This window comes from Talaromyces proteolyticus (assembly GCF_021365285.1).
Source record: "Talaromyces proteolyticus strain PMI_201 chromosome Unknown BGW36scaffold_2, whole genome shotgun sequence".
Classification (NCBI taxonomy): Eukaryota; Fungi; Ascomycota; class Eurotiomycetes; order Eurotiales; family Trichocomaceae; genus Talaromyces; species Talaromyces proteolyticus.
In genome coordinates this window covers 2,627,155-2,641,720 of record NW_025764278.1, presented here as the reverse complement: position 1 = coordinate 2,641,720, position 14,566 = coordinate 2,627,155, and the positions used below count along the sequence as shown (strand labels likewise).

The 14,566-nt window shown below is 46.5% G+C and overlaps 7 protein-coding genes across 7 annotated transcripts; 5 read left to right on the top strand and 2 right to left on the bottom strand.

Annotated features, from left to right (window-relative positions):
- Nucleotides 1-135: 135 nt before the first annotated feature.
- On the bottom strand, nt 136-2,750 carry BGW36DRAFT_423547 (uncharacterized protein; the record flags this gene model as incomplete). The annotated part of the gene is made up of 6 exons (XM_046219848.1): nt 136-567; nt 652-1,189; nt 1,331-1,664; nt 1,715-1,932; nt 2,010-2,593; nt 2,658-2,750. The coding sequence occupies 6 exons, from the start codon at nt 2,748-2,750 to the stop codon at nt 136-138; spliced, it is 2,199 nt and encodes a 732-aa protein (XP_046077037.1).
- Nucleotides 2,751-3,995: 1,245 nt separating this feature from the next.
- Nucleotides 3,996-6,001, top strand: BGW36DRAFT_370413 (putative siderophore iron transporter). Its single transcript, XM_046215245.1, has 2 exons — nt 3,996-4,477; nt 4,530-6,001. The coding sequence occupies exons 1-2, from the start codon at nt 4,002-4,004 to the stop codon at nt 5,842-5,844; spliced, it is 1,791 nt and encodes a 596-aa protein (XP_046077036.1). The 5' UTR covers nt 3,996-4,001; the 3' UTR covers nt 5,845-6,001.
- Nucleotides 6,002-6,166: 165 nt separating this feature from the next.
- Nucleotides 6,167-8,123, top strand: BGW36DRAFT_335119 (acyl CoA binding protein-domain-containing protein). Its single transcript, XM_046212928.1, has 4 exons — nt 6,167-6,599; nt 6,671-6,784; nt 6,838-6,910; nt 6,979-8,123. Exons 1-4 carry the CDS (start codon nt 6,584-6,586, stop codon nt 7,859-7,861), a joined length of 1,086 nt encoding a protein of 361 aa, XP_046077035.1. The 5' UTR covers nt 6,167-6,583; the 3' UTR covers nt 7,862-8,123.
- Nucleotides 8,124-8,595: 472 nt separating this feature from the next.
- Nucleotides 8,596-9,375, top strand: BGW36DRAFT_287068 (uncharacterized protein; the record flags this gene model as incomplete). The annotated part of the gene is made up of 1 exon (XM_046210476.1): nt 8,596-9,375. One exon carries the CDS (start codon nt 8,596-8,598, stop codon nt 9,373-9,375), a length of 780 nt encoding a protein of 259 aa, XP_046077034.1.
- Nucleotides 9,376-9,667: 292 nt separating this feature from the next.
- BGW36DRAFT_95253 (thioredoxin-like protein) lies at nt 9,668-10,655 on the bottom strand. The gene is made up of 3 exons (XM_046222722.1): nt 10,414-10,655; nt 10,019-10,354; nt 9,668-9,957 (listed from the first exon to the last, which is right to left on the bottom strand). Exons 1-3 carry the CDS (start codon nt 10,564-10,566, stop codon nt 9,751-9,753), a joined length of 696 nt encoding a protein of 231 aa, XP_046077033.1. The 5' UTR covers nt 10,567-10,655; the 3' UTR covers nt 9,668-9,750.
- Nucleotides 10,656-11,417: 762 nt separating this feature from the next.
- Nucleotides 11,418-12,683, top strand: BGW36DRAFT_95006 (uncharacterized protein). Its single transcript, XM_046222721.1, has 6 exons — nt 11,418-11,466; nt 11,581-11,648; nt 11,716-11,726; nt 11,832-12,125; nt 12,185-12,233; nt 12,289-12,683. Exons 2-6 carry the CDS (start codon nt 11,643-11,645, stop codon nt 12,433-12,435), a joined length of 507 nt encoding a protein of 168 aa, XP_046077032.1. The 5' UTR covers nt 11,418-11,466; nt 11,581-11,642; the 3' UTR covers nt 12,436-12,683.
- Nucleotides 12,684-13,597: 914 nt separating this feature from the next.
- On the top strand, nt 13,598-14,231 carry BGW36DRAFT_288579 (cytochrome c oxidase subunit V; the record flags this gene model as incomplete). Its single annotated transcript, XM_046210592.1, has 3 exons — nt 13,598-13,805; nt 13,877-14,070; nt 14,142-14,231. The coding sequence occupies 3 exons, from the start codon at nt 13,598-13,600 to the stop codon at nt 14,229-14,231; spliced, it is 492 nt and encodes a 163-aa protein (XP_046077031.1).
- Between the last annotated feature and the right edge of the window lie 335 nt (nt 14,232-14,566).

Sequence of the window (14,566 nt, the reverse complement as noted above, 5' to 3'; positions counted from 1 at the left end):
CTTTACCTATATGTCGTATAAACCCATTTACGATCAATTGCTAGTCCTTATTAAAGCCTTAGAAGGATGAACTTAATGGTACAAGCACTGTTAAGATCCGAAAGTTTGCCTTTGGACATAGACGCATAGTAATTGTTAATCTTTGTCGAAGAGTTCACTGCCTGGGGGAATGAAAATATTGCTCCAACTTGGAGTTGAAAAGTCAAAGTTTGGTGGGATTTCGTCTCCCGACGAACCAACATTGATAGCATCAATATACCGCATTTGAGGGTCAATATTGCTTGGTGGGTTCCGACCACCGTTATCATCATGCATTTGGTCTCCCTCTGGAGAAGTACCAGCTGTGCTGGAGTGTTCCAAATGGTCGTCAGAGTACGGCCGATGAATGAATTCGCACTTGGGCGAATATGCTAGATCGCATGATGCTGCAATAAAAGCTTCAAAACTAGAGTCTTCCATCTGGGTCTCTCTAGGCGAATCCTGATCCCGTAAATCATTCAAGGCTTTATTCAGAAGAGAAGAATGTCCGATTTCAGATAAACAAAAATGTGATTCCAGGTCTTGATACTGCGATGGAGTTAGTAGGAGCAAAATTTGCAACCATAATTGCATTTCATCGTTAATTGGTTGGAAACTCGGTGAAAAACATACGAAAAATTGCAAAGTAGGCCAATAAACCTTGAGCTCCCATAATAACAGCGTGCATATAGCGCCATCCCGCCGAATTCCTTGTCCCTTCTCCAGGCCAGTGAAGGCCATGACTGCGGAGAGGACCATGCCAGCCACAAAAGCACAGTATCCCACAAAAGATGGAACTTTTGCCATGTCAGGTGTGGTGTTCAGATATCCACATGTCATTTTAGCAAAATATTCGGCATGAGATGTTGCTGTTTTTGATGAGATCTTCACGATAGTAGGAGGAGTCGCATGGCCTGCCGTGGAAAGTGACAAAGCTGGTACCATAGAGGAATGGAGAAAAATTAGGCAGAGGTGATACATCGAAAGGATGAAAAAGGCATTACGCTGTAAAGGTTCGGAGCGTGTTTCGTCCATCAAATTGTCATCTTTAAATTCACTTGGAAGGGACGAGTAAAAATGTTGCAGATTGCTGTCAAGTTCAAAGAAAGTACTCAGACACGATTGATAAGTTGACTTTTCAAGTTTTCGGACGAATTCTTTGACATTACGCCTAGGATGGATAGAAGTAAGCATCAGGAAGCAGATATTAGAATGGCAACATGTCTCCATTATGTACAAAGGGTGCAGTGCCTATCCATAGAACGATTGTGTTGGGTATACTCAAGGAAAGATGCCGTGGGAAGAAACCTACCAAAGTCGAAGGACTTCAAGCATGTATATAACACTAGTCTGTGAAAAGGTCTCATCCCAGACCAACCAGTCGACATAACCACCAAGAGAAGGGGATGAAGGCGCTAAGGAGATTGGATCGGGCCGGTCTGTCTGTGAAGGTCCTCTTGTAATAATCGACTCAGTGTCTAAATCAAAGGAATGGCAATCCGGCACCATTTCACTGATACAACTCTTAACAAAACATGCCCAGCGCACACGATCCTTCGAAATGGCTCGAGGGCTCTGGAAGTCAGAAAAAGTGTTACCTAGCTTTGCCTTGCGGTCAAGAAGATAGAATGACGATTGTGACACAGCTACATTACAAAGTCAGTTGAAGCAGGACGCTTAAGTAGGTTATACCCACTGGCATGTAAAATAGACCGCTCGGTCTCGCCCAAAGCAAACCAATAAAGACTGAGCACGTCGCAGGAGCAAACTTGAGCGAGGGTTGGTGTGTCAGAATGAGCCAGGACTAGCTCACTTGCCCATTGTGCCCACTCACGACCACGTTTCCCCACTGATTCAAGTTCACCAATGGATGACCTTTTCCCACATGTTTCAGCAGGAGAAGTACGTAAGAATCTAGGAACAACGATATTACTCCCGGTCAGTTATTCCCTCCATGGACCTGCTCCCCTTTTCATATAGGCCATACGCACAGTGACGACACCGCAAAAGTGCTTAACAAGGTATGCTTCGGGAGCGTACCAGCGCAATAACACTCCACAAAGGCTTTGTGGTCATAGAGCAACGAAGCTGAGAAAACTCTGGAAAAGTAAACTTCAATCAACAAAAGGCCAATCTCTCGTTCTGGCAAGCTCCGTAGATCTTCTGATGTAATGTGGCTTGATGGACTGCCGATAAAGGAAGACACCGTTCGATTGTTTTCATCTATAGGTAGTATAAGGTCCAAGTCAGAGTTCCTACGATGTGGGGACCCAGAAAATAAACCTAAGGACAATGAAAATGGATTTGCTCCTGGCGGGGACTGGCGCCCCAGCAGCATCTCAGTAAAGACCATGTCGTCTGCGGCCGGATTCGATGTGTGAGACACTCTGTCGAGCTCGGATGCACGGGATGCTTCTTGCCTCTGAGGACTCGGCCTGTCGAACTGCTGCAGGGGAATGCTGACCCCATTTCGCCGGGCTGCAAGCAACCTTCGATTTGGTGGCTCTGGATATACACATAGAATCCTTTTTTTCTGACACCGAGAACAGGTTGGAGATTCTCGAGAGCATCGAATCTAATTGAATGTTAGCTTTCAAGAATTCCCTAAGAAATACAGCAAGAAAGAAACCGCCAGATACTTTCAACGATCGACATCCTCGACAAGCTGTGGGAGACAATATCCTCTGGAGCCGTCGTGACTCTTCGCGCACCCGGACGAGAGACTCCACCATGCTGGATGTCAGAATAAAGATAGCCTGCACTCTGGACGGAGCAGCAACAGTCAATTGACCGTGACCGGTGGTTTCGAGACAGGAGCGAAGAACACGTGATCGATGCGGGGAAGTGACCCGGAAGTCTGGGGAGCTCCGCATGTCAACCCTTCGCCTCCGATTGGTGGGGAGTAAGTAATCATTGGTGACTGAAGAACTTCTACGTGCATGGGTGTCTCGATTAGCTTCGAAAGACGTGTCAGGCGTTGTAATTTATTGCTCGATCTTACTATGAAGCTCAGAACTAGACCAAGCAAAGAAAAAGCTGTGTCGAAAACCTCGACAGGCTGGGTTTCTCTTTTCTTAGCAGTGAACCTCCAGACATCTTGCCCAACTGTATTATCAAAGATCACTGTTCAATTAAGATGCTAACTTAGATAGATTTGACCATCTCTACTCAAAGGATATCTATGTCAAGTAACCTATAATTCTGTTCCAATTTTACTTGTTAGAGGCCTGGTCGACCCTGTTGGAAACGACAGCTGGATCAACGGACTCATCCATTCTGAAAATGACTTTCGTGGCTTCCTTCAAGTGGATAATGGACCATCTATTATTGCGAAATTTGTGTACAAGTGATTATCATTTTCAAAACGGAATGCACTATAACATATCTGCCCATGACTCTAAACGGGTCGGTTTTGCTGCAGAAATCACTTATAGGCCGACCATGAATCCTCGATTGAATATTTGGGTCTTTGTATATGTCTTGGTTGCTGATCAAAAAGACCTGCCCATCCATGACTCACACATTAGGCACTTAGTAACAATAAAGGTGTCTAGAAGGGTGGCTCTTGGGATGTGCATACATTAATGGACTCATCACATCAAACACCATTAGTAATACGTATACAAGCCGGGTATGCTGCATCGCTACATCCATGCATGTCAATGTCTCCATTATTTCTCCAATCAGTCATTACAAAGATGACGCGTAAACAGTGAGCAGAATAAGTGCCAACTGTGGCACGTCGGCGCCTCTACATCTTCAGAAAATTATTCAGAAAAAGACGGGCCGATGAACCTTAAAGAGGACGGACCGAGCAATCCAACTCATCCAAAAGGAGGAAATGCGCCAAGATGTACATGTCGGACAGCCGCAGCTATAATATCGAGGAGATTCTTTGACTATATTATTTATGTCAATGGCACGCGCCTTTGAATATGTCATACGTGCATTCATTTCTGTTTTATGTAGTGTAATTGGTCACAATGGAGATTCAGGAAGAACCAGCAACACACCGTCCGGACAACATCGGTGAGGAAGAACTCGATCCGCACATCTACGACGACAAAGGCGATCCTCATCGCACCGCACTCGAGGATCGGGATGCTAATGGCAAGGTGTCCTGGTCGACCCTTGTAGCAATCTTCTTTCTCTCTTTTACTGTCCATCCAGCCCTCAGCTTCACTTTGCTTACCGTGTTCCCTATTATGGGCCGGATCGGAATAGAGCTGCAGGGCAGTACGCAAAACGTCAGTTGGATGGCTTCTGGATGGTCTATTGGGGGAAGTGTTGCGTTTGCAATAGCTGGCCAGCTCAGTGACTACTTTGGTCGACGCAATATCATTCTCTGCGGCCAGGTTCTATTGATCGTTGGTCATATCATTGGGGCGAGCGCCCGCAGCGTCAACCAGTGTATTGCCGGCATGGTCATTTTAGGACTGGGAACAGGTACCATATTTGTGTCAGTGAGATATCCATATTTCGAGCTTGGGCTGTAGATTGACAAGCCACAGAGTGTACCCTGGCATCTCCGAGCTGCTACCCAATCGCTATAGATCCGTCGGCGTGAGCTTCACGGATCTCTGTCTGCTTCCTTTTAGTACATTTGGACCTCTCATTAGCCTGAGTCTATATCAGAGGGCAACCTGGCGCTGGGTTTTCATCCTGGGTGCCATTACCGGCGTGGTTGCTTTTATAGGAACGGCGATCTTCTACACACCACCATCGCGGCCACTGAGAGATCGCACTCGCCGGCAAATCCTGCGCGAGCTCGATTATCTTGGCATCTTCCTTTATAGCGCCGGCCTTGTCATCTTTCTTCTTGGTCTTGGATGGGCCGGTGTAACGAAGCCATGGAAGAGTGCTGCAGTGTTAGCACCGTTGATAATAGGGTTTTTGGTCTTTGTTTCAGCCTTTGTCTGGGATTTCAGCGGTTACGCCAAACGACCAAATTTCCCATATCACATAATGTCGAACGTCCGCGAGTATACCATTTTATTGGTTCTCATCTTCGTGGTCGGACTTGTTTACATATCAATGACTGACTTAATCCCTGCGAATATCGCAGCCGTGTATACCAGCGACTCCATCAAAGCAGGAGACTACAACATCCCTGCTGGCTTTGGCGGGTCAATTGGAGGAGTAGTGCTTGGTAGTCTTTCCTACCGCATTCGATATATCCATTTACAGTTCGCGGTAGCCATTGCTATTCAGACTATTTTCACGGCTCTGCTCGCCCTCAGCACGCCTAATAGACTACCATTAGCCATTGTCTGCCAATTCTTCGCCAATATGCCGTTCGCATGGATCACCACATGCTGCTATCTGACTGCAGGCATTCACGTGCCCCAAAGAAACATTGGCTTGGCAATGGGGCTCCTGGGAACATTCAGATTTCTGGGAGGTGCCATTGGCACCACAATATTCTCAACTATTCTAGAGAATAAATCCACGCCGGCTATTCTCCACCGTGTAACAGACGCGGTGCTACCACTAGGGTTTCCTCCCGGTGAAATTCCAGCATTGATATCCTACTTGTCAAACGGCAGCCCATTTCTAAACCAAACTGTATCAACTGATGTAGTCAACGCCGCCACAACAGCGATCAGATGGGGATGGAGTGATGCATACAAGATCGTGTGGCTAACCACTATCCCGTTTGGAGTCATCGCGTTTGCGGGTGCATTCTTCGTGCGAGATCCGTCGCCATACTTGACAAAACATATCGCTGTCACGCTGGAGAAGGAGCGGTTGAATACAGACCAAAAAGAGAAGTCCACTGGCGTTGAGGTCCAGCACTTGGAGAACTCGGGGGATAAGAATGTGTGATCATCACAGATCAACGCGTGTTGTATACTATAGCAATTTTGATGGGAGTGTAACTGCTTGCATGATTGATCAATACGAGTATCAGAATGTCAATTTGAAACAAACTCGCACGCAGGAGAGTAATCCGAGCATTTCGCATAACTTATATATTGTGTAGACTGACCAAGAAATTAATATTATCGTCTCTTCAATGGATGCCAAGCCTCCGCATCCATTCCAGTTGCGGGTCTGCAGGCACCAGCCAAAACGGGCTAGGCCCAAATACGCTGAGCCGCGGTCCAATGTCGACATTCACGAGAGAAAGAGAGAGAGAGAGCTGCCCCCTCAATAGTTGATATTAAAAACTTGTCTCCCATGTCACTGTGAATTTGCCCAATCCAATTCATTGCCGAGCTCTTTTTCTCACGACTACTCGCTGGCTATCAACCATATTCCCTTGCGAATCCCACTCGTGACTGTCGGGCTCCTCCCTAGCATCGTCTTGTCGCGTGCAATTCTCCCTCCGTTCTAGCCGAAGCCGAGAAAGCGTCACCATCGGGCAGCTCTAATCCAAAGATCACGCCAACGAAGCTGCACTGCGCGATTGCTTTCTTCGTTACCTTTTCATTTATTTGATTTCATTTATAATCTGTCAATTGCATTCTCTTTGACTGCTATTTCTCCCGCTGCAACGCCTGTTAGGTCCGGCGTGGGGGGCGCGCCGAATCTGAAGCTCCATGCAGAGCTACCTCGGGCCACAATGTCGGACTCTGTGGGTGGGTGATGTCCATTCAGCATTTTAGACATGTTGGACTGGTAGCTAACGTATGCGGGATATTCGTCACAGATCGAGTCTTTGTCCATGCCCTCAATACCGTCAAAAAGATACCGAGGACTGGCACAGCCCGGCCGCCAACGGCAGAAAGGCTTAAGCTATATGGATTATATAAACAGAGCATGGGTTCGTACTTCCAGATAGTGGGTTATAATGCGTTTTCTGACATTAATCGGCAGAGGGCGATGTTGAGGGGATAATGGACCGGCCAGTTGGGGACGCAGCAGACGTACAAGCAGAGCGAGAGAAATGGTAAGACACAGCCATATAGAGCGGAAAGATGAGGTAGCCATGGGCTAATTGTTTGAAAAATTGCTTAGGGACGCATGGTATTCACAACGTGGTATATCGCGAACAGAAGCTAAGAGACGCTACATCACAACGCTTGTCGATACCATGCATCGATATGCATCGCAAACCGAGGAAGCTCGGGAACTCGTTTCAGAACTCGAATTTGTTTGGGACCAGATCAAATATAGCACGTCCTCTTCGTCGTCTTCAAGCCCGATGCAGGCGATGGGCCTTCCGATGACAACTGAGACCTCTGCGCCGAGAAAATATGGAAGCATAGATGGCCGGATGAGCCGCTCACCACCGGTGGAGGATCCAGATGAAGACCTAGCCATATATCGAAGAAGACTGGGCGATTCAAGATTACGAGTGTTGAGTCCAGTTAGCCAGCCTGACGAGCCGGATTCAAACATACCCGAAGAAGAGGAAGATGATGAGGATGAAGAATTCCAAGAAGCCCGAGATGGTACATCATCTGGCGGAACCACATCATCCCAAGATCGTGAAAAACCCACCGCAGCAAAAACACGACGAAGACGAGCATCAACACCCGGCAACAGGCCATCATCACACAACAACGCTGACGATTGGCGACGACGCGTCGAGCAGGCCTTGACGAAAATGACCACTGAAGTGGCTGCACTTCGCGAACAAATTGAGTCCCGGTCAATCTATGCCAGTCGACGAAGATCAAGTCTTTTGTCGTGGTTGAAATGGCTCTTCTGGATTGCCATGCGACAACTGCTCTGGGATTGTATGATCCTAGCTATCATTCTGATCTGGATGCGAGTCAACAGCGACCGCAGGCTAGAGCAGAAAGTGAAAGCTGGGCTGATACAGTTCAAAAATTGGTTAATGACGCTCAGGATACCGCGACGATTACCTAAATTCTCGCGTCTGTCGCTGCCATGATTTCTTTTCTTGCCTTTACGTTTCCATGTATATATTGTCTATTTCCCCTTCCATGATCTATATACATTACATTTTCCAGATGTCGGCTATTTTATTAAACGGGTGAGCATACGTCGGAGTTTTTCAATTCTTCGATTTTATCCAGGACAATGTGCCAATGTTTGACTATGGATATCAGATATAGACCATGATGTGCCTATCTAAATAAATTAGTACATATAATGAACTTCTTGGCACGAGCGATTGATTCATACGCCTTGCCTCTGAGCGGCTCGAGTAGAGTCTTTATTCTTGACCACACAAACCAACACCTTCCCCTTAGATTCCTCTCCACCGATCGTCTCTCAGTTGATCAGCTGGACCTTATCACGTATTTTAGGCTTGTTGTGTTTCTTCGTTTTAGGATTAGGGCTTGTGTGAGCTGCCGACATGTAAGATTTGGACCAAGGGTGGTCGTCATACCCACTGCAACAAAGAACTGGAGAGTCACTGCATTCTGCCACAAAAGCTGCTCGGTGGTGAAGCTGTTACCAGTTTGAAAGGGCAAGGGTGTCTTTGCATTATTCCGCGACGCTAGCCTTGCCAGAACAGCCGAGCTCCTACCATGTTTGATATTCTGTTGTTTCCTTGTATGCTCTCCCTTTTTTGCCTCTTTATTTTCGCCTCTTCACCTTCCATTTCTTCCGTCATCATTGCTACTCTCGTCGACTAACATATCTCCAACGTGACGCAAAATGGGAACTCGCAGCCTGATCTGTATCTTCTACAAGGGCCGCTTCATGGTCGCCCAGTACACGCAGTTCGACGGCTACCTTGAAGGACAGGGCTGGTCAATCCTCAAATTTCTGGTCGTACACGGAAATATCGATCGTCTCAAAGCTGGTATGGAATTTGTTAGCATTATTGACAGGGAACGTCTCACACAACTGGTCAGTGGGCATGGGTACACGACCTCTGACCACTCTGGACAAATGGTCTGCGAGTGCGGTGCTCCTCAGCCCTTCTCTGGTCCTGGGACATGCGTCCCACCTTCGTTGAGCCGTATGACTGGTGCAAATATTCTCAATATGATTGCATCTGCCAGCGACCAGAGCTATCTACCGGTCACTCTTGGTTTGGAATTTGTCAACGATGGTCTCTTCTGCGAATTCGCCTACTGTGTTGACCTCGATGCGGACGTCTTTGAAATTTTTGCCGGGTGTGTGGAGAAGCCAAAGAAAACCAGCAGCAATGATACCAGTAAAGAAGAGCTGCTGATCGGTCAGTGTCGCTTCCTAGAAGTCGGCGCAGAGACTGACACTGTTCCAAAACTCCTCATGTCTTATCCTTTTGATCACCTCCCTGGGAATTTGAATGATATGGTGAATCAGGTAACGACGAAAAATCCCGATATGTTCATCAAGGATGACGAGGACGAGCCTAAGAGTCCGACTAAGAAAGATGAAGAGGATGAAAAGAGTGGAGAAGTTAAAGATAGCGAAGAAAAGCATGATGAAACGGAAACTACTTCGTGATTAGTCCTTATCAGGTAAACTGCCCGATTTCTTTCTCTATTTCGAAGATTCAGACGAGTTTAAAAAAGGACTTATATAGTATTATGTTTCGGATAGTGAGATGTTTCTCCAGCTATCACTCCTCCATAGCGTACGACGTTTTCCAATTTCCGGATCCAACCCATTTTTGCGTATCCACACCGTCTGTTAGAGAACAGTTAAGATGTTACGTGAATAGAAGAGGACTTCGACTCAACTCAAAGTAGTAATCCAGCCCTTTTTACGAGGACATTTAGCAGTCATTACCAAAGACTATAATAAAAAAAGTCAAAAATGGTCAAGTTAAAATAATCATTATATGTGTTATATCATTCATCTAGGCACATGTCTCGGAGCCTACACCTTTGCAAACTTCTGCTTGGTTCGGGTAGCCACAACTTCTTCGTTATAAATGAAGTTGACACTCTCGTGTTGAGTCGTAGCCTCAAACCACCGCTTGAACTTGGGCAACTTCTCCAGCTGGCTTGGCAGGCTGGAGTGTAGTAGCCCGTACTCCGGCTTCGCGAAAGTAGCAATACGCAGCAGGACCGCACCCGAGAGAACCTATGTCAATATCAGCCACCGATTCGATTACAAACTCTAAATTGACAGCAGTGTTTCTTACCTCTGCAAGTGTCAGTTTCTCACTTCCGCCAAAGAAAGGCCCCTTTCCTTCTTCCAGTAGAGGTTCAATCTCCTTGGCTACAGCGTCGACGAGAGCCTTTGTGGATATCTCGCGGTCTTCGAGGCTGGTAGCACGAAGGCTGGAGAAGAAGTGTGGGACAACCTTGCTGTAGAAAGCATCGACAAAGAAATCAAGACGTGCACGGTACAAGGCATTGTCCACCGGACCGGATGGGGGCAGCAGATGAGAAGGGTGGGCATCGGCTAAGAAGCGAGCGACAATTCCAGATTCGGTGATTATCTGGCCATTGTAGGAAATTGATGGAACAAGACCGCGCTATATCGATCGAGCAGGTTAGTTAGACTGTACACACATTTTGCTCTTTTTCTGCATACCGGGTTGACCTCAAGATACCATGGCTCGCGAGGGGTATCCAAGTCAATGACTACCTCTTCATATGGTAATCCGAGCTCCTTAAGAATAATATAGCCGCGGTGCGCCCACGGGCAGATCGGGTTGGTGTAGAAGATGATTTTAGGGGATGCCATAGTTTGGTAAAGAGCGGGGTATCCTAATGCAAGCAGCTATGTTAAACAGGATTGGAAGCAAGGAGAGAAGGGCAAAGTCAGTTATATAGTTATACAATGGAGAGGTAGTTCGCAAGCAGAGTGACAAATGACGAATTTAGGACGGTGATTGCTTGCTCTGGAGCAGCTTTAATTACTAATTATGCTGCGAACGGGCCTCGCTCTGATACGGATAGCGAAGCTTCTCCCCGCACCGAAGAGCAAGCACTGGCTTGAGCTGTCGCTGTCGCATCGCCATCATGCTCACGGATGTCGGAGTTATTCATATAGTTAACTGTTGGTTACGGATTAAGCACGTTGGGAGGTTTTGGTTTGGGGAGCAGCAGCTTTATTTTTTTTTTGCTGCCTGAGGCATCAACCATATCTGACATCCACCCACATTTACGCGGCAGCAACAGAACAGCCATACGTCTCTTTCAATCCATGAATATAGATTTCTGCCTGTTATTAATTACAGTACATGCTTGGCATTTAATGCAGTCATTGAGCCTTTTCGATTGGCTTGTCCACAGCAACGCTGTCCTCTACTGACACACATGACATCATTGGTCAGTCGAATATTTCTCTGCCTGCCGACCAGCAACATATTCATTCACGCACTCATAATATTAAATAAATAATAAATAGTTAAAGATGTCATAACAGATAACTTGGCATGTCCACGTGACGAGAATGACATTGTCGCCAAGGGCGACAAATGACAATAAGACGACGACTCCGCTAAGCCCCCCCACCAGTGCAGAGTGCGGCAACAAACAAGCCAGCCTAGCCCCTCCTTCTAGCTGCCTATCTCTCTCCCACTTATCCTCCCATCTCAACCTACAACAATCCTCCTCTTATCTCAACTCTACAATCTACTTCGTATGTTCACTACATCCTTCATCAAGTCAGCGCACGGAAAGAAACCTTCCTTATCCTGCACAAACCGGTCGCGTCGCTGCGCCTCCCCCAACAAATTACTGACCTCAAACATTGTTCTGCAGTTCCGCCTCCTTTTCTGAATATTTGGATTCAAAAGTCGATTCAGTTCAATTATCATGCCTGTGCGTATTGATCCTTTTTTCTGCATGAATCTGTATGGGCGTGCGCTAATTAATGGGCAAATTGCAGATCTCCTCTGGGTAAGCTTCTTGAGCACACATAAACAAAATGCATCATCACCAACTACCGCATCATACTTGAATTACACAACCTATACACGATCATGTGCTAACTATTGTTACTAGTATTACGGTCAAGGATGAGTGCATCACTACATTCCGCGACAAGATCAATTCCGTCGGCCCATCTAGAAATGTAAAGAAGATGAAGTGGATGATCTTAAAAGTCACCGATGACCTGAAGGAGATCGAAATCGAATCTGTACATGACCCTGCCAAGGATGATTCCGATAAATCTATATACGAAGACTTCCGAACTCGCCTTAGTGAGAAGCCCGGACCGAAGGCGGACACCATTCTCCCCCGATATGGCATCTACAAGGTCGATTACGAGATTCCTGGCGACATAGTGAGAAAGACGTATGATTCATTTTAAAACTACCATAACACTAGGAAACCCCTTGCTAAACACCCCATAGGGACAAGATCGTCGGCTTCTCCTGGGTCCCTGCAAGCACACAAAGAGAGGTAAGTTTCTCGCCGTTCATGCAAGCATCTGGACTGACGCTGCTGGTATGTATAGTTGAAAGTGGTCTACTCCACTTCGTACGAGGCTTTGAAAAGCGCCCTGGGCAACGTTCAAGTATCCATCCAAGCTGATGAGCCGTCGGAAGTTGAATTTAAATATGTTCTCAAGGAATGCGATAGAACTGCAGTAAATGGGTTCTGAGCATTTAGTGTTGTTTGAGCCTGCATTGAGACTTGACGACGATCAAAAAACAGCTTAAAATACGCTTTTGTAGAGATTACCTGGGTGCTCGTGTTGATATCGATGTGGTTTGCTGGTTAACACTACAGGTAGCTCTCTGATAGACATTCTTCCGATGTTGTTGTTCTGCTACCTAATTGTTTATTTCCTGGTTCGTATCCATATCCAGCCAAAACGGAGTTTGGAATATTGAAACTCGACTGAGTATATGTAATATTTACAATGCACACTTGAGGACTGAAACAATCGACCGGTAGTTCTATTGATGCGTAATTGAAACGTTACTTCAAATCCTGTGTTTATTGTAAGAGTCTCAGTCAATTGGATGTGGTATCAACCGACTGCAGATGTCGGTATTGACGGGAATGTCACCATTGAAGTGCGCAAATACATCAATTTATATTGATCTGGTGAACTTAAGGACTAGATAAAATTGCAACGACTATATGTGCGTCAACTACGTATCAATTGATGTACATACGCGTGAAAAGTCAATTGCTGTAGTGGTTTGGAATCTGTACATAATCAATTGATGCGTGCCACTGTGAAGGTTTGAATATATAAATACATGACTGATATTTTTAGTAGTGCATACGCAACTAGTAGCGGTTATGTAATTTTGGATATGCACCTTTCCGGGAAGGTCTCTGATACGCATTGATACAATTGCTTCATATTTCAATTCTACATACATCCTAGAAAACATCATAGCACAACTATATGCCGACAACATTTGATACACACCATGCGACTGTGAGATTCCGAGCACGGCAAAGATTCGGGTCCGACCGAGCGGGCCGGCTGGTCGGCCAATCAGCGACTCGTAAAAGGAGGCTGTCATGACCGCGGCGCCGGCAGAACTTCCACCTCAAACCACCATCATCAAAAGCCACCCTTTGCGTACCACGTCAAACCACCTGGTCGACCGTCTCTACTCCGCCTCTCGCCTTCAACCAATTTTTTCAACCATTGCCGATCTCGACGGTCTTTAACCATATAGTAATTCGACTTGCGTATTGCTTCAATTCCCTTTTCTCGTCTCTTTTTCGCTCTTCCCACAATGTCCCTTCGCTACGCCTCTCAGGCTGCTCGCAGCTCTGCTGCCCGGTCGTCTGCCGCTCCAATGACCCGAGTCATCCTTCCTGCTCACAGCGCCGCCGTTCAGCAGACGCGTCTCTCCTCCGGTCATGCCATTGCCAACCCCACACTTGCTGGCATTGAGAAGCGCTGGGAGGCCATGCCACCTCAGGAACAGGCCGACTTGTGGATGCAGCTTCGGGATCGTATGAAGGTTGACTGGCATGAGATGACTCTGCAGGAGAAGAAAGCCGGTATGTCAGCTGTGTTTGGGTTGTCCCGGTTGTTCCTAGCTGAGTGGTAACTAATACTGCTTTGTATCTAGCCTACTGGATTGCATTTGGAGCCCATGGCCCACGTAAGGAGACCCCCAAGGGCGAGGGCTGGAAGGTTCTCTCCAAGGTCACCCAGTTGGTCGCTGTCTCGGTTGCTATCTTCTACATTACTCGTCTCTTTGCTAAGCCTCCACCACGCACAATGACCAAGGAATGGCAAGAGGCTAGCAATGAATATGCCAAGGTGCGTTCGCTTTTCCATGTTAAATGGACCAATTGAGATTGACTATAGCTAACATGCTTTGCACCGTATAGAGAGAAAAGATGGAACCTATTACTGGTATCAGCAGCGAAGGCTACGAGGGCGAAGGATTCGTGCAGAGCCCACCCGAGAAGAGTTCATAAAAAAAGAGAACATAGAATACAGAGTGGACTCGAAGCGGGAGAAATGGATGTCAAGCCGAGTGATTTTACTTCTTTCGCACTCGCTACTGATGTGTTATATATCTGGACAAGTGTTGATTTCGTCGCTTGTTGCCCCGTTCGTTCACTCTCCCTCCTCCCCCTTCCATTGGGAATTGAGTTCAAAAACCATGTACTGTCTACTGTGCTATAATCAATCTATTTCCTTTGTTGCTTAGATTATTTATACGTGCATCATAAAAGTCTAATTGTTCTGTATAATATAAACGGCACCTGGGGCTACGGTATATTAATTGATGTATAAGTCCATCGGTCCG